Raw genomic sequence first — 24,076 nt, forward strand, 5'->3', positions numbered from 1 at the left:
ATTGTTGTTTTTGTTGACCTTTTATTGTAAACCCCTCAAACTCCTTAACACCTCAGTTAGAGAGCCAGCTACACCTCTTTCTTTTCTCTGTGAACCCCATCCTTCTCATGGCTCGCCACATTTCCCCTAACCTGATCCCCATTCGGCCTCTCCCTGTCTCCCTGCTTCCCTTCCTCTGTTCCCTCTGGAACTGCCGCTCTGCTGCCCCTAAAGCAACAGCAATCCACGACCTTTTTCTCTCCAAATCCCTTAATCTCCTTGCTCTCACTGAAACCTGGCTCCCAGCCCATGATACTGCAACCTCTGCTGCCCTTTCTTTTGGTGGTCTCTCCTTCACCCACACAAACCGCCCTGAGGGTCGAGGAGGAGGGGTTGGTATCTTGCTATCTAACTCCTGCCAGTTTCAAGTTCTATCTTTTCCCCTCAGCTATCATTTCTCTTCCTTTGAGTATCATCCTATCAGACTCTTTTCTCCTGTACAGCTCCGGGTCGCAGTTATTTATCACCCTCCTGGCTCTGCCACCCAGTTCCTCTCAGACTTTGAATCATGGCTGACATTCTTTCTTTCAGATTCAGTCCCCACTTTGATCCTAGGTGACTTCAATATCCACACTGATGATTCCAATAACCCTACAACATCTCGCTTTAACTCTCTGCTAGCTTCTTTTGGCCTCCAGCCACACTCCAACTCTTCAACTCATTCTCTTGGTCACTGTCTTGACCTGGTTCTTGCTGCAAACTGTGCCATTTCTGACTACCTGGCACTTGACTTTCCACTATCTGACCATCATTTAATCTCCTTTGCTCTCACTTATACTCCACCTCCTCGTCATACTGTTCAACGCCATTTTCGTGATCTTCAATCTGTTGACTCTAACCATCTTGGTCTGACCCTGGATTCATCTCTCTCTTCCCTAAATCTCGGGGATTCTGCTGATTCAGCAATGTCTTTATTTAACTCTACTCTTTCCTCGACTCTCGACCATTTTGCCCCTGTCTCTGTACGCACTTCTTCCTCTAAGACTAGGCCTCAGCCCTGGCTTACCCCCAACATTAAGTTTCTCCGGTCCTGCTCTAGAGCAGCCGAACGTCTTTGGAGAAAGTCCAAAGAGTGGGCTGATTTTATCCATTTCAAATTTGTTCTTTCGTCCTTCTCACGCTCCCTCTCTATGGCAAAACAGAATTATTACAAATCATTGATCTCCGCCAATGAGAGGTGCCCGCAGCGTTTGTTCTCCACCTTCAACACTTTGCTTAAACCTCCCTCTCCTCCTGTCTCTTCATCATTCTCTCCTAATGACTTTGCTAACTATTTCATCTCTAAGATTACCACTATTCGCTCTGAGATAGTCCCTCCTGATTCTTCTTCTGCTCTTAATCTTCTATCACCTTCACCTAACAAATTTTCTGTGTTTCCTGCTGCTTCTTTGGATGAACTCTCTACACTTCTGAACTCTGCCAAACCTGCAACTTGCTCTCTTGATCCAATTCCTACTCGTCTTCTAATCTCTATAGCTCCCTCCTTTCTGCCCTCACTTCTCCATATCTTCAATCTCTCTCTCTCTACAGGCTCCTTCCCTTTGGACTTCAAACATGCTCTCATTTCCCCAATTCTGAAAAAACCTTCTCTTGACCCCTCCTCCTTGTCTAGCTATCGTCCGATTTCTCTTCTTCCCTTTCTTTCTAAGGTTTTGGAACGGGTTGTCTATTCGCGCTGTCTTGAGTTTCTTGAAGCCAATTCCATCCTTGATCCCTTTCAGTCTGGCTTCCGCCCAAGGCATTCTACAGAGACAGCTCTCACCAAGATCTCGAATGACCTTTTACAGGCCAAGGCTAATGGCCTTTACTCTGTTCTCATCCTTCTTGATCTGTCTGCAGCCTTTGACACCGTTGATCACTGTCTTCTAGTTGATATCCTCTCTGATCTTGGGTTCTCAGACTCTGTTCTCGACTGGTTTAGATCTTACTTGTCTGGCAGATCTTTTGCAGTAGTTGCAGGGGGCCAGACTTCTTCTCCAGTTCCCTTATCTGTTGGAGTTCCCCAGGGCTCTGTTCTGGGTCCCCTTCTGTTTTCTCTCTACATACTGTCCTTAGGAAAACTCATCAGCTCTTTTGGCTTTTCCTACCATCTGTATGCCGATGACACCCAGCTGTATCTTTCCGCCCCTGACCTTTCTCCAAGGCTTGAACAGCAAGTTTCGTCTTGCCTCACAGCTGTCTCGCAGTGGATGCGCCATCGGCGTTTGAAGCTCAACATGTCCAAGACGGAGCTTCTTGTCTTTCCTCCTAAGTCCACCCTTCAACACTCCTTTTCTGTCTCTGTGGACAACGTTTCTATTCAACCAGTCCAGCAAGCCCGCAGTCTTGGTTTTATCTTTGACTCTTCTCTGTCGTGTATCCCTCAGATCCAGACCACAGCCAAGGCTTGTAGATTCTTTTTATACAATATTGCCAAAATCCGACCATATCTCTCCGCCTCTACTGCCAAGATCCTGGTCCATGCCCTAGTGGTCTCACGACTTGATTACTGTAACGTCCTCCTGGCTGGGCTTCCTCTTTCTCACCTCCGTCCTTTAATCTCTGTTCAGCATTCAGCTGCACGCATTATCACTTCCACCCACCGCTCTGACCACGTCTCTCCTGTGTTGGCATCCCTTCACTGGCTCCCCCTCCCTTTCCGCATTCAGTATAAGCTCCTGCTGTCCACGTTTAAAGCCCTCCATGGACTGGCCCCTCCCTACTTATCAGACCTCCTTTCTCCTCACCTCTCCACTAGGGCCCTCCGTTCTAGTAGTCAAGGTCTGCTGTCTCAGCCCAGGATTTCCTCTGCCCCATCCCGGATTCGCCCCTTTTCACTTGCTGCCCCTCACTCCTGGAACCTTCTTCCCCCACAAGCAAGAGCCATCACTTCTTTAACCAGCTTCAAAACGGAGTTGAAAACCATCCTGTTCAGAGAAGCGTTCCCAGGCATTGCATAATTGTCGCTCACTATTTGATGTTCTTGTGGTGCCTGTTTATTGAACCCTTTCCTGTATTGCTATGTACTGTATATGTATTATCCTACTTGTGAGTATGTATTTTCCCTGGAAAATGATTAACCATCCATTATGAAGCCTCCCCCTCCCTCCAGTCCATCTGCCTTGGTCCAGGCCTTGGAGGCAGAGAGGAACTGCTGGACCTCTTACCCTTTCCCTCCACCACTCCCTCCTCCTTCTGTATCATGTCTTTTTAGATTGTAAGCCCGAGGGCAGGGAATCGTCTAACTAAAAGATTGTATGTACAGCGCTGTGTAAATTTACAGCGCTTCATAAATAAAGGTTAATAATAATAATAATAATAAATAAAAATAAATACTAGGAAGACAATCAAGGAAGAGGAACAAAAGGCTGAAATCATGTTGAGACACTATGCCAGTGTAAAAATCATTGTCCAAGCTGTTGTACTTTCTCAGAGGTTTCAGAAGTGTGATCCCAAATGCAGTCCATTGTTGGGCATTTGCACACATAGGCCTCTCTTTTATTATGTTAGTGGGTGAGGAGCTAATTGACCATTGAACAATGGGTGAGCTCAAGGCCATGACATCCATTGTACAGTTGCAGGGATCTGGCTAACTACATCGGTGTAAGTGTATAAGAATATGGTTCAGTAGAACCAGGGACAATGTTTGCTTGTTTTTCATTTAGACATACTTTGTCTTAGTTACAAGATGAAAGAGATAAAATTAAAATTAGGATTGACGCTATGGTGAAATAAACTATAGCAAATATATAAAGTTAAGGAAGATTTTTCTCTCCATAGAGTGTAAATGTTTCAGGGATTATAAATTTACATGAAAATAGAACGAGTCATATAAAATAGTGGATTTAGAACACAATAGACATTTATTTTTGTCATAATGCTAACTTTGAGTAACACTATTACAGATTTTGTAGATGGAGCTAAAACTGTGCTAAACTCAGATGAAGTAGCAGCTTTGGAAGAGTATATTCCAACTCGAATCACGAACTTCACAATCCTGAAATGCACTGTTACTATTTCTATGGCTGAATTCAACTTGCTGGGCCATTTGTTGCCTATAATCATGGGTCAAAAGGTATTTTAATTTTGTTTGTGATTAATTATATATTTGGAATTTAAACCTAGACACCTATTTGGATTGATGTGTTATAGGTTAACATAGCACATATATATTTGTATGTATAACATATAGGCATCATTTTTAAAAATGCAAACTTGGAAATGTTTGACTTAAATGTAATGTGCACTATAATCAAATTGTCTTGCATATTTTCCCCATTGTATTTCCTCAAGAGTTCAAGCAGCTTCTTAAATACTGCAAATCTTCAGCCTTTACGACCTCTGCCTTGCATCCAAATGCTTGTGGACAAAGTCGTCCTAGAACACTCTGTGCCAATGTACGCTGAACAGCTTGTGCAAACTGTTAGCAGCCTTAACCAACCATCTGATAACTTACTGCACTATTGTTATGCACATTGCTATCTTAAGGTAATTTATTTAATTATTTAAAAAAAGCCACCTATTTATTGATCCATAAATAGCCATTACTTTCCAGTGCTACAGTTACGCCAATAACTTGGATATCACAGAGTCATACAACTTTATTAAATTTGGATTTATTTGATGTTTTGTGTCACTGGTTTAAATATATGCTCTGTTTTGAGTAATAAATATGCTGTATGTTAGAAAATTTGTACCTTATATTACTTCCTAACTTAGTTTTTCTAAATCTAGGTAAAGTAATATGTTTTTAAAAATTAAAATGATATACAATTTCAGTTCTTGTATTTTGTGTTCCACTACAACTTGATATTTTGGGTTTGTTTCAGATATTTGGTTTTCAGGCAGGGCTGTCCTCACTGGATGTTAATGGATCTTACAGTTCACCAGCTCCAGTTGTTCCCCCACTGAGTACTGCTTTTTATGGCAAAATGCTTAAACTTCCTAAATGCTGGTGAGTGTGAAGTTTTTAATACGGCAAAATACAGTAACTATGAGTATATAATAAACATTATCAATTAATTGTACATTTTATTATGCTAAATTATTATGCTAAATGTATACAACTGTGTGTACGTGGCAGGAGGCAAGTGTGTGCATATATGCCCTTACATATCTAAACACAAAGTACTCTAGAATTCAGCAGTACAGTGGGCCCTCTTTATACGCAGGGGATCCATTCCAGACCCCCCCCCCCGGAGGATAGCAAGATCAGCATATGCTCAAGTCCTATAGACCTCAATGGTGGTGCGGTCACATGGCCGCACCACCATTGAGGACAGTGGCACTTTTCCCCCTCCCCGATGCTGGCCTCGCTGTTCTCTTCTGTTACCTCTTCATCCCTCTCTTCTGCTCCTCCTCCTCTTCTTCCCTGTCACTGTTGCCGCTGCTCTTTCTCCTCCTCCTTCTCCTCCACTTTCCTGCCGCCTCTTCCTCCTTCCTCTTAGGGCCGAAACAGACTGCTGAAATCATCCAGCATGAGAGTGCTTTAACTGCCCTGGCTCAATGCTAGTGAATGCTGGGAATTGTAGTTTGTAAGACATAGAGTCTTCTCTGTAAGAGAGCTCTAGTTCCACAATAAACTACAATTCCCAGGATTCCCAAACACAGAGCCAGGGCAGTTAAAATGGTTTCAAGATGGATTATTTCTGCAGTCTGTCTCAGCCCTTTCTCATCTTTGCTCTTTCTCTTCCTCTTCTCTTCCTCCTCCACTTCTTCCCTGTTGCTGCTGCTACAGCTCTTCCTCCTCTTCCCTTGCCTTCTCCACCTTCCTCCTCCCCCTCCATCATGCTGCTGCCGCCTTCCTGCTTTTCCTTCCTCCTCCTCTTCCTCTTCTTTCCCGTTCTCCTCCTCCTCTGCCAACACCCCCCTCTAGGGTCTTTCTCCTCCTCCTCCTCTTTCCCACCTCCTCCTCCTGCTTCTTCTTCGCTCTTCTCTTCTTCCTCTCCTCCTCCTCCTTCTCCTATTGCTGCTGCAGCGGCTCTTCCTCCTCCTCTTCCCCATATTCTTCACTTTCTCCTCCTTCTCTTACCCCCCTCTGTTGTCCTGCAGACGCTAGTCCTCCTTTTCTTTCCTCCTCCTCCTCCTCCTCTTCTCAGTTCTTCCTCCTCCTTTTCCTTGTTCTCCTTCTCCCTCCTCTTCCTCCTCCTCTGCCAACGCCCCCCCCCCCCACGGGCTTGCCATCCGCGTATGCTTAAGTCTGTGGATGGCAAGTATGCCTATACAGAGGGTGGACTGTATATAGACAGCCCTCCATACCCATTGATTCTGCATTCATGGATTCAACCAGTCATGGCTTGAAAATATTTTTTAAAACTAAAAAAACCAAAAGGAAGCCATGATTTTGCCATAAGGGACAACATTTTACTATGCTGTCGTATATAATGAACATGCATGGATTTTGGTATCTATGGAATAATGGAACCTGGAACCAAACCCCAGCAAATACTAAGGACCCACTGTGTATTGTTATTCTGCTTTATCATGCTGTAAACTTTCCAGTCTCTGGTCATATTATTAAGGTTCTCTTTGCTAGGAGACAAGTCCTTTTTCATTTAGAATTTTAAACTAAATATTTTTTGCTGATAACGCATTGTTATTGCTTGTTTCTGTCCTTTTTAAAATGAATACCACAGTTTATGGACTGATGGTGATTCATGTGTTGAAAATCTCTTTTCTTACTTGAGTCAATATCCCTAACTGCGGTCTGATATCAACTGCAGCAGCATGATAAATAATCTAGAGATGTGTGTTCTTTATTCAGAACATTTGTAAATGCTCTTTTAATTTCGTACCAGCAAAACTTCGGCATCTTTTTCATAAATCCAGTGTAGTCTTTGGTCTACCTCATTTTCTTGCTGTTTTGCATGGCTCTTGGAATTTTCTAGTTCTATTTTATGTATTCTTTGTTGATCTGGGTATGCAGTAAAGGAGCAGGTTAGGGAAAGTGGGCGAGGGGGCAAGGGGGAGGTGTGGCTTTGGTCCATAAAAGCTATATTACCTTGACCAGGCATCCAGTTCCAAAAATGAGACACATCGAGTGTGTTTACCTGACTCTGAAGGCCAAGGACAGTCTGGGGATTCTGTTGGTCTACCGCCCACCCCGTAGCCTAACAGACTCCCTGGCTTTGCTGACACAGCTGGTCTCGGAGCTGGTGTTGGAGTCCCCTAGGCTTATAGCCTTGGGGGACCTCAACATCCCCTTCGAGGCCAGCACATCAGATCCAACAGGTGTGGCTCGGTTGTTCAAGGACTCCATGACAGCCATGGGTCTGTCCCAATTGGTCTCGGGTCCTACACATTGTGCTGGCAACACATTCGATGTAGTCTTCTGTACGGGCCGAGAACATCCATGGGTGGATATAAATGATTTCTTCTTCGTGGTCTCTGCGAATCATACAAATGGGTTGTACTGCGCCTGCGTAGTGCCTTCGGAAACTTCTGGAATCACTAGGCAAAGTACACTTTGCAACATGTTGAAACTTTTTGGCGGTAACCCCGCCCATCCCCTATAAAACCTCCGTTCCCGCTCTTTTCCCCAGTTCCTTTTTTCCGCCGCGTTAGCTGCCATTAGGAACTTTGCTCTCTATCTCAGTAAAGGAATCACTGGAAATCTGACCTCGGACCGTTTTTTGACTCTTCTCTGCCCTGCCCTTGAACTGATTTTGGTTTTAGACCCCGGACTGTTTGACTTCGCGCTTGCCACTTCCTCGGCTTGTCTTTCCTCGCCCGTTGCCAACCCAGACCGTCTGACTTCGCTCTTCGGATCATGCCATCGGTGCCCTTCAAGAAGTGCTCCGTGTGTGGGGGTAAGATTCCCGGCCAGGATCCCCATTCGTCCTGCCTTTTGTGCCTGGGGGAGACTCACGTCCCAGCTTCCTGTGCCTTGTGCAAGTCTCTAACCCCCCAAGCGAGGAAAAATCGGGAGACCAGGCTGAAGGCCGCAATATATACTAAGGTCTTTACTTCGGGGGCAATGTCGTCTGTGGGGGCTTCTTCTTCTACCGCGACCCCCTTGCCGACCCTCGTCGAGGCTCCAACTTAGCCGCTACCTGCTGACCCGTCGGCTCTCGCTGTGGATGCCCCTACCGCTCTGGCCCCTCCTGAGCAGGGTCCGTCGGAAAAAGTCCCTCGGCCCCCGAAAAAGGACAAAAAACACAAGAAGGACTCTAAGGAGAGCCATGTTGTCAACAAGGACTCGAGCTCCCAAAGGGCTCTGCCTCGAGATCCTCTGTCCCGAAGGCACCCACTTCTTCCACTTTGAAGTCGGGTTCCGCTTCGATGTCCTCGACCACCAAGACCCTGTCGCCTTCAGGCTCGGGCAAGTCACCGATGAAGACGGGGACCCCTTCATCATCTAAGAGGCCCCGTACTTCTTCATTGGAGGGGGACCACTCTGCGTCGAAGCGACATCATTCCGACGACCGGGACCCCCTAGTGATCCACCAGAGGGAGGTGCCCCATGACCGCTCGGACTTCGACCATGGACGCTCGGATACCGACCGCAGGCCGTCGGACGCCGATCATCGGCCATCAGACCCTCGCCTGGCAGCTAGATCTGCAAGGAGCTTGGTCTCCAAGGCTCCCAAGACCGACAATAACCGCTCCGATCGTCGCTTGGATTCGCCGTCAGGTTCCCGGCCTCTTCCCACCTTTCACCACACGTCGGAGGACGTTGTTCAACTACTCTTGGAACCTGCTTCTCCCGCTAGTTCCAGACATGATCGTCGTTCCCTCACTCCAATGCCAACTCTCACGCGCCGTGTTCCTTCACCGTCGCCATCTCGAGACCCAGAGCCCGAATACTATTATGACACCGAGACGGACAGATACTACAGGTTAATCCCTCGGGATGCTGTCGACTCCCTCTTCGAACCTCGGGTTCGAAGACCCAGGCCAAGAGCCTCTTCTAGACCTTCTAGGGCGTCGGCGTTTTCACCCCGTCGCGTAGAAGCTTCCACCGATCCGGACGTCGTAGACCTCGAATCGGACGAAGAGGCACCATCCCGGGCTCGTTACCGTCCCAGAGGTGATTCACTGTCTTCCCGAGATGATGACTACCAGTCGGTCAACCAGGATTTTGCCCAGCCTGGTGCAGTCTCGCTGTCCGACGACGTCCGGACCTTCGCAGAGCACGTCATCAAAATGGGCAATGCTCTGGACATTAAGCTCTCCCAGACCGAGGAGGAGGCGTCGGACCCGATTGAAAGACGAGTACATGGCAAATTGCCTACTCCACCAGCAATTCCTCTTCTTCCCTCTCTGGAAAAGTTGGCCAGGCGTTCTTGGGAGGCTCCCGCATCGACGGCATCGAACAACAGAAAGGTTGAGTCCCTCTATAGAATCTCGCCGACTACTCCATCATGGCTGTTTGGACACCCCAAACAGAATTCAGCCATTGTAGAGGGCTCCCAGCGTGCGTCGACCCCGAAGGCCTCCCTGATGCCCTCGGACAGGGAAGCCAAGAAAATTGACGCCCTGGCCAAAAAGGCTTACTTCTCCTCGGCTCTGGGCATGAGGGTAGCCAACTATAACGCATGCATGGGTGCGTACATCCAGTGGCTCATGGAAAAGATCTCCCCTCTCGTACCAGACTTGCCTGACGAGTCCCAAGCAATCCTCTCGGAAGTCCGTGACGAGGCCCACTCGACTGGAGGTTGGCTCATCACCTCCGCCAGGCATGCCACCGACTGTTCTGCAAAATCCATGGCTGCTGCCATAGCACTCCGCAGGCACGCTTGGCTAAGGTCTTCCGACCTAAACCAGAATGCCCGCACGACCATCGAGGACATGCCATTCGATGAGGAGGGCCTCTTTCATCACGAGACTGACGACAGGCTCAACTTTAAGTATAGGATGAGGACCGCGGCAAAGAAGCACGGTATGTCATCCTCCCCCCAGTCATCTTCCCGCAAGCGCTTCACCGCTGTGCGCCAGTGGTATGGCCAGGGCCAGAGACCTTACCAACAAGATCGGCCCTTCCAGTGCCAGGACCAGTCCAGGCAGCGTTTTCTGTCCCAGTCTTCTTCCTCCTCAGGCCGCCGGTCGGGGCCCAAATACAAGAAGAACTACAGGAGGCAGGATTCGGATCAAAATAAGAAAAGAAACTGAGGGGACGCAGCGTACTCCGTCGTTTCCTCTGCCCCTTCTTTCCTTGACAGACTGAGGCCTTTTTCTACCACCTGGGCCTCGATCACCACCAATTCTTAGGCCCTCACCATCGTCTGTAGGGGTTATGCCCATGAATTCGAAGAGCTCCCACCAACTGGAGCTATCCTTTCCACACACCCCTCAGACGAAGTACGCACCCTTCTTGCCAAAGGCGCCATCTCCTCTGTCGATCCCATCGACATTCCCAGATGCTTCTTCTCCCGTTATTTCACGGTCCCTAAGCCTGACGGAGGCATCAGGCCCATATTGGACCTTAGGAAATTGAACTCTTACCTGTCTTATCGCCGTTTCCGGATGGTAATTCTTGCCTCTATTTTACCTCTGTTACAACAGGACCTGTGGTTTGCAACGATCGACTTAAAGGATGCCTATTTCCATGTCAGCATCCGAGAGTCGCACCGCAGGTTTCTGGCCTTCACCGTCGGGACGGACGCCTACAGATACAACGTCCTCCCCTTCGGCCTGTCTACAGCGCCTCGTATCTTCACCAAGTGCATGGCACCCGTGATATCCCATCTGCACCGCCGTGGCATGAGAGTCTTCCCGTACCTAGATGATTGGCTCTTCGTGGCCCCTACACGTCAAGAACTGCAGCGACACACCTCAGAGATGCTCCAGCTCTTACGGGACCTGGGACTGGTGGTCAACCTCAACAAGTCCCAACTGCTCCCCACCAAGCAGATAAGATTCATAGGGTCTATCCTCGACTCAAACAGCTGTACGGCATACCTACCTCCAGACCGTTTCCATGCTCTGGTTCGAGCCGTCAGCCGATGCAATGCACAGAGGCGGGTAGCAGCCAGGAACATCCAGGTGGCCTTGGGTCACATGGCATCGACAACATTCGTCACACCGTGGGCAAGACTCCGTTCTCGACCCCTACAGTCATGGTTCCTGTCAGCCTTCAACCTGGAAAGAGACCCCCCATCCCGCAGACTGACCATCCCAAGACCGGTCGCGCGCTCCCTCCGTTGGTGGCTCGACTCCCAGAACGTCTGCGTCGGCATGCCCTTTTTGCTGCCCCAGCCAGAATTGGTGCTAACCACGGACGCATCGGAAGAGGGATGGGAAGCCCACGCTCTGGACCTGTGGGCCAAAGGTATCTGGTCCCTAGACGAGAAGGTGTTCCACATCAACGCACTAGAACTGTTGGTGGTGGGAAAAGCCTTAAAAGCCTTCGAGTCTTCAATATCGGGCAAGGTTGTCCAGCTCAGGACAGACAACACCACGGTGATGTACTACCTGAACAAACAAGGAGGCACCAAGTCGCGCACCCTCCTAGACATCACGCTCCGAATATGGGACTGGTGCATCGCCCGAGACATTTTACTTCAAGCTGTACACTTGCCGGGCACCCAGAACTCTCATGCAGACCTACTCAGCAGGTCCCCGTCGTCATGCCACGAGTGGAGACTCCATCCAGAGACAGTACACGAACTCTTTACCCGATGGGGAACCCCACAGATAGACCTGTTTGCGACCGTGTACAACTCCCATTGTCCCCAGTTCTGCTCCCGGACGCCAAACGACGGCTCCCTCGGAGATGCGTTCGGGTTCCGATGGTCGGGGGCAACGCTCTACGCCTTTCCCCCCTTCCCTCTGATCACCAGGACGGTTTCCAAGATGACCTCGGATGCAGCCGACGCGATCCTGATCACGCCGTGGTGGCCGGGACAGCCCTGGTTTCCTTGCCTTCTTCACCTCTCTCGAGCCAACTTTCTCTGGCTCGAGTACAGGCCGGATCTCCTCACGGTGCAGGGTCCGACACCCGGACATCGAGACCCTTCCCCTGGTAGCATGGAGAATCCATCCCTAGCCCAGCTGCCAGTCTCGGTACGGAGGGTCATCCTGGCGGCCCGGAAGCCGGCCACCCAGAAATCCTATAGGCTGAAGTGGAATAAGTTTCTTCGGTTCCTGTCAGACAGGCACCTCTCCCCGGCCCAGGTAACGACACCGCTGGTCCTAGAATTCCTGATGTCCCTAATTGACGCGGGCCTCTGCCTCACGTCTGTTAAATGTTACCTGTCGGCCATTTGTTCATTCTTCCAATTTGAGGGCAAACCCTCCTTTTTCAAAGACCCTCTAGTTAAAGGGTTTTTAAGGGGATGCAATAATTTACACCCTCAGGTATCCTTACCGGCCCCGGCTTGGAGCCTCGAGACTGTGTTGGGGGCCCTACAGTCTAGACCGTTTGAACCTTTAGCCACCACAGACATCAGACGCTTGACTTGGAAAACGGTCTTTTTGGTGGCCATTACTTCTGCCCGCCGTGCGGGCGGACTTTGTGCCTTATGCCGTGACCAGCCCGCCCTTAGGTTCCACTTGGACAAGGTAGTTCTTAGAACAGATATTACCTTTCTGCCCAAGGTTGTTTCCTCCTTCCATATGTGCCAGGACATTGTTCTGCCTACCCTGGCCCCGAACCCGACTACCGATACCGAGAGGGCCCTCCATACCCTGGACGTTCGTAGCGCCCTAGCCTTTTATTTGGACAGAACCAGAGACTCGAGCTGCTCCGAGAGGCTGTTCCAGTGCTACTCGGAGCTGAGGAAAGGACTGCCTGTGTCGGCCCAGAGACTCTCTAAATGGGTATCTAGTACCATTGCCCTATCCTATGAACTCTTGGGCAAGCCCTTGCCGACCAGGGTTCGCTCCCATGCCACAAGGGCGGTAGCGGCCTCTTCTGCTTTCCTGTCTGGTGTCCCTTTGGATGACATCTGCAAGGCTGCTGTATGGTCACAACCTCTAACCTTTATTAAGCATTACAGGTTGGACACAAGAGCCAAAAGGGATGCGGCTTTTGGGAGAGCTGTCTTGGTATCAGGACTACATTGATTATATGTAGCTGTCCACTGTGTTCCAGACTCAGACAGCACAAGACTCAATGCTTGGTGTCTTTGGATGCCCTCTTCTGGGCTTGTTCAGGAGGTGGGATTTCTTCCACAAGTTTTATAAACAAACCAATCAAATCTTACATTTGTGTTCAGTTATTTTTTATTGATGCCATTAACATTGTTGGTTCACTCAGGTGTCATGACACTCCTGCCTCCATTAACCTTAGCTTGCCAGTCTCAACCCATTTGTATGATTCACAGAGACCACGAAGAAGAAGGACAGGTTGCTTACCTGTAACGGTATTTCTTCGAGTGGTCATCTGCGAATACATACAAATCCCGCCTGTCCTCCCCTCAGTGTCCTGCTCTGATTGGCTCATTCTCTTGTCGCCTACACGGCGGAAAATTGCGGAACTGGGGAAAAGAGCGGGAACGGAGGTTTTATAGGGGATGGGCGGGGTTACCGCCAAAAAGTTTCAACATGTTGCAAAGTGTACTTTGCCTAGTGATTCCAGAAGTTTCCGAAGGCACTGCGCAGGCGCAGTACAACCCATTTGTATGTATTCGCAGATGACCACTCGAAATACCGTTACAGGTAAGCAACCTGTGCATTTCCCCCGTCATGGACGGATCATTCTCTGGTCAAGGTAGGACTAAAAGCCATGATCCAAAAACCCCTCGGGGGTGGAGGTCCTATTAAAATGGTCCACCCTCGAAAGCTGATGGAACCCAAAAGGTTCCAAGAAGCATTAGAGGGTGCTATGTTTGGGAACGATGGCGATTCTGCTGAAATCCTGGTTGACAACTGGAATTTGAATCTCACCGGGCTAATAGACAGTATCGCTCCCAAGCGTCCTTGCCAGCTCCAAATAAAAGACCCTGGTACACTAAAGATCTTCGCCAGATGAAGCGGACTGTGCAACGACTAGAGCGCTACTGGTGGAAACACCAGAACTTATCTGACAAGACACTCCATGAGAGCATGTTACGTTCCTGCAGAGTGGCAATCGATGCAGCAAAGAATTCGTTCTGTGCTGCACAGATTGCATCGACAGAGTTTTGTCCAGCAGAGCTGTTCAGGGTGGTTAGGGAATTAACACAACCCCCGGCCACCCTGAACCCCTTATTAGAGACAACTATAGCCTGTTGTGATGCCTTTAATGATTTTTTGCCGATAAAATCTCTCAGATAAGGGCTGATCTTGACGCCAGTCTTTTGACCGAACCTGTAGCAGAGGCATCCAGTGACTCTGGAAACAAGGTTATTCTGTATCGTTTTGAGTTTGTTAGTACCGAGGACGGGGACAAGCTCCTTGGTAAGGTGAAAAGGATGACTTGTCCTCTCAACCCTTGCCCTTCTTGGTTGACCATTCAGGGAGGAGATGCTATAAAAACTGCATTACATCTTATAATAAATCCATCTCTTCGGGAAGGGATATATCTACTGCCTTTAAAACAGGCAGTAGTATAACCTCTTTTGAAGAAACCCTCCCGTGATCCCCTGTTAATGAGTAACTATAGACTGGTCTCCCTATTACCATTCTTGGGCAAGGTGATTGAGAGGGCAGTCGCCTCTCAACTCCAAGCAGTCTTGGATGAAGCCAATTATCTGGACCCATTTCAGACTGGCTTCAGAGCGGGACACGGAGTCAAGACTGCCATGGTCACCTTAGTTGATGATCTCCGTCTGGGCATTGACAGGGGGAATGTGACCCTGTTAGTGCTCTTGGACATCTCAGCGGCCTTCGATACCATCGACCATGGTATCCTTCTGGAACGCCTGGGAGAGTTGGGTATCGGGGGCACTGTGCTCCAGTGGTTCCAATCCTACCTCTTGGGAAGGTTCCAGTCGGTGAGGCTGGGGGATACTTGCTCTCGTAAAAGAGAGGTGACATCTGGCGTCCCTCAGGGCGCCATTCTATTCCCCACGCTATTTAACATTTACATGAAGCCGCTGGGAGAGATCATGCAGAAGCATGGAGCACGGTGTTATCAGTACGCTGATGACACCCAGATCTATCTCTCCGTGTCTCCGACTGATACAGTAACTAAGGATGGCACCTCCCCTCTGGATGCCTGTCTGGAGTCAATAATGGGCTGGATGAGGGAAAACAAACTCAAACTGAATCCAGAGAAAACAGAGGTACTCGTAATAGGCACCCCAAGTCCAGATAGGGAAATTTGCCACCCTATCCTTGACGGAGTTATGCTTCCCCTAAAGGATAAAGTTCGCAGTTTGGGAGTACTCCTGGACTCATCTCTACAGTTATCATCTCAAGTAGATGCGAAGGCCAGGAGTGCTTGGTACCAGCTTCTACTAATACGCCAACTGTGTCCCTGTCTGGACCGAAAGGACCTTGAAACTGTAGTATATGCACTGGAAACCTCTCGCTTGGATTTCTGTAATGTGCTCTACATGGGGCTACCTTTGTACCAGGTTTGGAAGCTTCAGCTAGTCCAGAACGCTGCAGCCAGATTGGTCACGGGTACTTCAAGATCGGACCATATAACATCTATATTAAAATCTCTCCACTGGCTGCTTATCAGCTTCTGGGCACAATACAAAGTGTTAGTCGTTACCTATAAAGCCCTACATGGCTTGGGCCCGAGTTACTTGAGGGAGCGCCTCTCCCTACATAATCCGCCCCGCACCCTCAGAACAACGGGGAAATACCTACTTGAATACCCCAGGGTAAAATTAGCAGCAACTCATCAGAGAGCCTAAACGGCAACAGCCTCTGCCCATTGGAATGCACTTCCAGAAAAGATCCGACTCTGTTCCACATTGGAAGCCTTTAAGAAGGCATTGAAAACTTATCTTTTCCAGATAGCATACCCTCCTGATTCTCTTGAAAGATAGTAACCCTAATTAAGATCAGGATGTCCAACCACAACTGATAGTTTTTAATTGTTCTGTAGATGGTTTTAGACTTATATTGAATTGTGTGAAATTGTTGATGTAACTGTTGGTGTAATTGTTGTTATATTGTATTGCTTTGTATTGTGACATGTGTCACATAGCTTGCACAGTGTGAACTGCTTTGATCAGGAGGAAAAGCGGTATACAAATAAAAGTTTTATTATTTATTATTATTATTATCTTTATTCACACAGATTCAAGTACAACACAATATTTTTTGTAGTATATTTCTATATAGTGTTCCAACAAGTTGAAAAGATCTGCTTTATTTACCTTTGGACATTAAGAAGCACATATTCTAATTAATACACCACCAGGTGTAATTTGATTTTTCTTAGTCATCTGTTCATTGGTACTTAATTATGTGAGGTCGAAGGCTTTCATGGCCGGCACCCATAGTTTTTTTGTGGGTTTTTCGGATTATGTGGCCATGTTCTAGAAGAGTTTATTAATTACATTAATTCCATTCCACTTCTGCTAGTATTTCAGTGCATCTATCTAGATTTTAAGCTTAGGATAATGATTTGTGTTTGTGTGTATGTATGAATGAAAAGGAAAACTACTTTCTGAGTAATTCAAGGTGCTATCCTTACATCTTAATCTCAGAAGCAATAACTTTGTTACTGGAAAATGTGATACATAGGGATACATCAATATCCCTATGTATTTTTCTTATGATGGAGTTTTGTTTTAGTAAATAAATAAATTTCAGAATGGTGTGTAAATAAATTGAATGTCCATGCGAATCTTAAATAATTTGGAAGGATGCATTCAAAAATATGTTTGTACTCATTTCTACTCACTTTGGTCTTATTGAATGGTTGCTCAAAATATGTATGTTGTATTTTGAAACTAGAGTGTATGGCACAACAAGGTGAAGCATACCTAAGCTAACAGATACTTTTGTTTGGAAGGAAAATATTGTTTCATTTATAATCACTCATTCCTTTGCAGGCCAGTGCAATAATTGGGCTGAATTAAATAACTTAGTTTAACTTTGTTTTCTTTAGAGGCACATGTATGTATTTATGTGTGTGTATGTGTCTGTTAAAATTAATTTAGGCTAACGATATAACCTAAAAATAATAATTTGAGGATAATGAAGTAGAAATAAATGAATACTGCAGCCACATTGTTAAATGAAGTGTAGAATGAAGTGAATAAAACTCCAGATGAAATACATCAAATAGCACTTGAACTAAATCGAAATGAGCATGTGGATTGAAAGCATCATTGAAGCCATGCAGTGAGTGGGAACTAGTCTGGGAAAATAACCTGGTAATGTCATTAAACTTTTTTTCAAAATTATACCACCTGCTTTATTTGGATTTTGAGATTTCACATTCCAGAGTTGCTTGAAGTATACACATCTGATGATACATATGTTCTATATACACAACAGGTCATAGTTTTTAAAAACAAAGACATTTTATGAACTGTTATGGAATCCCCTAGGTAGTGTGTTTTGAATTAGCAGTGAAAATCTCAACTTTATTTCTGACATAAATCTATAAAATAGCTTTCAGTTTTCTTCTTTAAAAATAATTCCAAACAATATACATCCAATATGTGGTATTACAGTAATATTTGCACTTTTCAAACTCAATTTGACAAACTTGGGTAACATTCTTCATTGACATAGATGAAATAGCATAATTAAAGTTGGACAGTGTTAACAAAATATTTGAAATCAGCTGCAGAAAATAGTACTTTGATGTGCTGCTTTCAATTTTGTTCAAAGTATCATGATATTTTGAATATTTCAGAACAGCAAATAACCTTAATGTTTATAATATTGTTACAAAGAAAATAGTATCTTATTGATCACCACATTTAATACTATTGAAAGTTGTGCTTTCAAAAATAGTTTTTGAAGGCTTGAATTTCTGATTTTGAAAAGGCAAACCATAAGAAACAAATAGGGAAACCAAGTTGTTGAGGAGTTAGGTACAAATGAAACAAGCAGGCATTAAACTGTTTGTAAATTTGATTGCTTGCCAGTTGAATTACATGCATAAAATATCCTAATAAAATATCCTAAGGTACTGTGGGATTAGTTTATAAACTAGTCCATAATGGCTTTTCACTCCTTGCCTCTCTTCACACTATTAAGTGCCGAATTGGAGCAGCATGAAGATGACATTTTCATGGAAGTCATAAATAAGTTTCAGAGACCTCCCAGCCTCATCCTACTTTTAATGTGCATAGTGGAAACTGTATTTCCCCAATAATCCTGGACAGATTACAACAAAAACCCAGTTATCCTTGGTGGAGTCAGAATATTTACGGAAAAGCTCTATGTTTCTTGCAACTGTTATTGAGTAAGAGTATGATTTTCAGTGAGGCAATGAAGTCTCATTGACTGCACTTATCTTGAGATACAGTGTAGGTTCTTGACAGTTGCATCATTTGAGAATTAGATTTGATCCCCATCACATTGCTTCATACCAAATCCTGTGCAGCTCCAGTTACTGTATATTGCACTGTGTTCCCAAGGTGTTGATGCTCATTGTAACTTGTTCATTTGGAATGTGAGCTCTCTTTGAATGCCTTGGGCTGTATTTTTTTTCATTTTTATGTAGTTGGCTCGCTGTACAACAGGTGAAAAGTGTAAATCTGGGATAGGTATATATTATAAGACACCAGTATTGCTAAAAGTGACCTTGATTAAAACTTCAGTGAAATTTAACATAGACAAACTGCTCTTTCTATAAGTAGATGTCCTAGATTCTGAGGATATCTCAATTAGGTACTTCAGAGCAGGAACATTGCCTGCTTATTCTTGAAAATGCTTCTGCATACCTATATCACTATCAAGACTGAGTGATTATTCCTAATGTTCGTGTAAGTAGTTAAGTCATTTCCCACAAACAGTTCCATATATAAGTTGCTGAAGAGTCAAATTCTATTAATTATTGCTTAAGAGATACTTAGTACAATTGGATTCCTTTGGTACCATGTATAAATACAAGTAAATTCTGGAGGCATTAACATTTAAATATTTTATACAAATCCTGAAAACATTTCATACAAATCCTGGAAACCTCTGAAGTCCAGAAGAACTTTCAATTTTAATTTAACTGATCTTCAGTTATTTTGCTTAAGGTCTGGAATGTTGAATGGAAGGGACATGCCCTTGTTGTTCCTTCCATTCATTCACAAATTTTAGCTCAGTGAATAGTCATCCTCTGCTGGCTGTTACTGGACTGATGCCCAGAAAAGAGACATTATTTCCCTATGCTCAGATTCCAGGTTTTTGTTTTTCCATGTAGACTTGAACATATTTTCTTGGTCTTGTAAAGAGATAGAGTTACAATAATTTTTCACCTATGTATATGTTTTCTGACTTTATTATGCATTGTTGTAAAGAGAAGGAGAGTAGTGGTCAGGTTGAACGGGCGAGTGGGGGGCTTGAGGACCCAGAAGCGGTGAGGGGTGGAGAAAGGACCCAGCCGGAAAGGGGGAAGCAATTAGGGGTTACACCTGCGGAGAGGGGTGGAGCCCCGGAGAGTCTGAAAAGGAGCAAGGGAGAGGCGCTCGGGGGGGAGGGGAGTGACTGGAAGACGGGGACGCGGTGAGGAGACAGGGCAAGGGAAAGAGGAGGCGCGCTCAGAGGCAGGAGGAGGACGCCGAGGTTGACGGGATTACTCCCTGGGAGGTAGAGTGCATGTAGGCCCAGTCCTGACTACTCACCCCGCCTGTCCCCGGGAGGAGATTGGAGGTGGAGGACAGCCGTGGAACCCTGAAGTAGGTTGGAGAAGAGAAGGGCTGGGAGAAGGAGAGGAGCCGTGGTGGGTGTTAAGGGAAGGGCGCCAGGCAGTAGCAGCGGCCCCGAGACCCGCAACGAGGGAAGGACAGGGAAGTCCAGCGTGGGATTATCGTCCTCTCCGCTCACGCACCCTGTGAAGAAGGGCCCCATTGGTTGGCTGCAAGCCCCGGGAGAGAGGAAGAATTCCTGGCTGGGCCAGTGAAGCAACTAGGTCAGCGGCACAGGAACTTCGGGCCTAAACTTAAGTTGTCAACTCCAGTGAAGTAACTGGGAAGTGGGCATATGCAACTGTGTGACTTGGAACCAGGAATAAACTGGCTTTGAGTTTGGTTGGCAAAGTTATATCAGCCTCAGTGTTTGTTTGTAGCGACTTTTTTTTTTGCATACATGGAGCCAATCCCAGGGGCGGCGACCAGGGGCGTGGCAGCCACGGCCACAATTGTCATCATGTTTTATTCTTTGTAAAAATGATTCTGGTTATCTACATGTATCAAAACGTGTGATGTGGGTTTTTGGAAAAAGTAGAATGGCAAATTTCCCAATTTCTCTGCATAATGTTATGTGATTAGCACATTTGGTTTAAGTATTTTATTGAAACACATTCAAAACTTAAATGGCAATTTTCAACCCACATTATTCAATTTTTTTCCTTTAATAGCAAAGATGCCAGTTATTTAATTTATCGTATTTATAGAACCCCCCCCCCCCCATCCCCATAAAGTCGACACTGGTTTTGTATGGCTTAGTTGTTGTTGTGTGTCCTATGGTTGTTTCCAATTTATGATGACTCATGAGGGGTCATTTTTGCATGCAAAAATGATTTATCATGTGGTTTTCTTGGCAAGATTTGTTTAGAGGCATTTGTCTCTGCCTTCCTATGAGGTTAGGAGAGTGTGACTTACCTAAGGTCACCCCAATGGTTTTCCATGGCTGAATTGAGATTCGAACCCTGGTTTCTCAGAACTCCAGGTTAAGGGATTACTGTTATGGAAATGAGAACAAAAATGGTGGAACATCACTGAGAATGATGCATCACTTCCAGTATTTATTATGTATGATTCATGTGTTGTAAAAGGATCAAAATTCCTGGAAACAGATCCATTGTTTCTTTTTTCCATCCAGATATTCTCTTCTCCTCTCCCATATCTATGTCGTCACATTTTCTAGGGACTGGAATATTGACTGATTCACAAATTTCTGTTAGTTGTGTTACATTATGTATGCATTTATTAAATTATTGCACTTACATCCTGCCTTTCTCCCAAAGTGGGAACTAAGGCATGAAAGTAATGGCAATCACAGTTTACTGTTGGAACAGTAGTTTAAATGGCTATCTTTGGGGTATTTGATGCCTTTCTTCACATTATGGAGGTAATTGCTCTAAATTCCTTTCATAGGGTAAGTGTACATTGGGTGACATCTTAAAAGACCAACACCTTTGCTCATTTAATCTCCAGTATAAGATGGCTATGCAAGGTTTTCATCACCTGGATTGTTCACAAAGATATCTCTTAGGTGTTAGTCTTCTGAAATGTAGGACCTGTCACCCTGTGAATTCATTCAAAAATGTGTGGGGTTATATGGATGTTATGGTTTAGTTTGTTTGAATAGAGAGGATAATCTTTGCTGTGTTGCTCTGTATCATTTTCTGGAATCCCCCTCAGTCTAAAGCAGAGGTTCTCAACCTTCCTAATGCTGCAACCCTTTAATACAGTTCCTCATGTTGTGGTGACCCCCAACCATAAAATTATTTTCATTGCTACATGCAAATATGTGTTTTCCAATAGTCTTGGGCAACCCCTGTGAAAGGGTTGTGCGACCCCCAAAGGGATCCCGACCCACAGGTTGGGAACCACTGATCTAAGGTTATACTGTTGACTTCATATTTCTACATTTTAGAATTTGTTTTGAAGATCCATATTTTTCATTGTAATACTTGAATTTTTATATTGTTTATGATGCTCAGTTGTAAACCTTAATTAGTGGCCTTTTCCAGTTTGGGAGTTTTGATGAGAGGTTCCAGGGCCATGGTCTAGTCCTCTATCAGTTTTGTGCTCTAATTACAACTTTGACCTACATTTCTAAAATGGAGTATTCCTGTATCTTTCCCCCTTTGTTCCCTTGAAAGAGTCTGACATCCTTTTGTAGGCTGTTGACTTTGTTTCTTTGTTGTGAATTTTGTTGGTGTTTTTGCATGCAAAAATGATTGTAGATCATTTCATTCTTCTTGGGGATTTTATAATTTTCAGATGAATATGTGTAGTTTTGACAGGTTTTGAGAGATAAAATGGGCTGATTGATTTGCAGAGAGAATGTCTTATGCCACATTCTGTGCTATTGCCTGAAGGCTCCTATACAACAAAGTAGTAATGAACAGAATAATGTGATATTAAACATTGTGCATAAAATAAGTTTAAAACATATGGCTACACAGACAAGACATACCATCTGGAGGGTCATTTTTTCCTCTTCCCCCCTTTTTATTCTACAGATTAAGGAGAGAGATCTAGGAACTAAATTAATGCTGCTTTAGAGGTGGAAAAGAACAGTAGAAGGGAAATTGATGCAGTGGTTTGTGATTGGAATGTGGTTGGTGTAAAAGAATTTGAGGTGTAATTAGGTGATAAATAATACTGTTCAAATACAGCAAGTTTGTCTTCTTTTCCTTGCAATAGCTTAAATATGATGAAATTCACTTAGAAGAACTTTGTGTAGACGCCAGCTAAATGTATCCAGGCTTTTTCTTATTTCCCTCCCTCCTAAAAGTAGTTACCAGGTTCTAGTAGCAGGTCTTGTGTTGGAAAAAATGAACTAATCTTATTTTACTGTACAGGATATGAGTAATAAAAAAAATAATTTTTGGAAATACTTGGCAAGTTCCGGTCTTACATTTTGGGACTCTGTATAAACCTGTAGAGCCAGCTGTTCATTGCAGTGTTCTTTCAGTCACTAGGAGGTGTTGATTTTAAAGGAATGAGTTGTTTTTTCTGAAGATACACATTGGTAATATTTCATAGCAGGTCTGTGAGCTTGTGTGAATTGGTTACTTGAATCCAGCTGCTTGGAGGGCCAAATCATGTTTTTATTGAAGAACAGTAATTGTAATTAGCTTAAATAGTACATCAGATTTTTCTTAAGTCTTTAAGTGAAATTACCTGAAAATAAAGAATTCAAATGAGTACAGAATTTTTTCTTTTTTTTTAAAAAATAAACAAACTGCATACCATTGCATAATGAACATTGCTTGTCCCTTCTTTACATCTGTACTGGAATTGTTCCAGCCTTGGCTTTAATGAGTGGTAGTAGCCTTTAGCTATATAAGGTTTATCTCTCCCAAGAGAATAATAATGGAGTGATAGTTTTTTAATCTGTTCTTCTAAATGGTCATATGTAAAACGCATATTTTTAAAGGACAAAGAGAGGGAGCTTAAACATTTTAAAGAATTTAATTATTTAATGCTAGCATAAATGAATAACAAAACTGTAAGAGATGAAGATGTGGAAGATCTGCTTTACATTCTACATGTCATATTTCATGATATATCTTACCCTGGATATTGAGTCTTCCAACGGTATCATTTATATTTCAACATGTTTATAGTGAAAACATAATTCCAAAATTATTTTTCATCTTCAATTACTCCCAGTCAAAATTTCCTTTAACAAACATTTGTTGACCATTTGGTACAGTAGAATGTACTGGTGTGTGTGTATGTGTGTGCACGCGTGCATGCCCATCCTGCCTTTGAATACGTAATATTTTCTTTAAATTCTCCCCATTCACTTAAAATCAGTATCTTTGTCCCAGAGGAAGTATTAAAAACTACAGTAAGTTTTAAAATTTGCATATTGTTAAAAAAGGGTCTTATTTAATATAGTGTTACTAGTCATCAGGGAACTTTTTATGTGGAAGCAGTAAGTTTAAAAGTCACTGTAGTTCAGTACAGTAGCAGTATTTCACATCACACCAGAGACTTGTTTTAAAATGAAGTTATTCACAGATTTGGTATTAGAGATAGTTATTATTGCTACTCATATTACAAACTACATACTTTTGCATCCTTGTCAGAATCCTGTAATGGAAAGAGACAGTTAGAGATGTTTTTATTTAATAACTTTTTATTATATTTGTGTACTAGTCTTTTTTCCCCAAACACACTGCTGAAATAATCCAGTTTGAGATCGCTTTAACTGCCCTGGCTCAATGCAACGGAATTCTGAGAACTGAAGTTTTGTGGGATATTTAGCCGCCTCTGCCAGAGAGCTCTAAACTACAATTCCCAGGATTCCCTAGCACTGAACCATGGCAGTTAAATTGGTCTCAAACTGGATTATTTCTGCAGTGTGTTTTGTACCCAGTGATACA

General features: G+C 44.6%; 1 protein-coding gene across 3 annotated transcripts in view; it reads left to right on the plus strand.

The window, feature by feature from the left end:
- The window catches only part of VPS13B (vacuolar protein sorting 13 homolog B), a 472,964-nt gene that overhangs the window by 79,347 nt on the left and 369,541 nt on the right, over positions 1-24,076 (plus strand). For all 3 annotated transcript variants that reach the window (XM_089517705.1, XM_089517703.1, XM_089517704.1), the window contains exons 14-16: positions 3,924-4,093; positions 4,312-4,506; positions 4,848-4,972. In XM_089517705.1, coding sequence (XP_089373831.1) covers positions 3,924-4,093; positions 4,312-4,506; positions 4,848-4,972 — 490 coding nt within the window. The remainder of the gene's footprint in view (positions 1-3,923; positions 4,094-4,311; positions 4,507-4,847; positions 4,973-24,076) is intronic.

This window comes from Sceloporus occidentalis, unplaced genomic scaffold (genome assembly GCF_023333645.1).
Source record: "Sceloporus occidentalis isolate IW3139 unplaced genomic scaffold, rSceOcc1.0.p SCAF_3, whole genome shotgun sequence".
Lineage (NCBI taxonomy): Eukaryota > Metazoa > Chordata > Lepidosauria > Squamata > Phrynosomatidae > Sceloporus > Sceloporus occidentalis.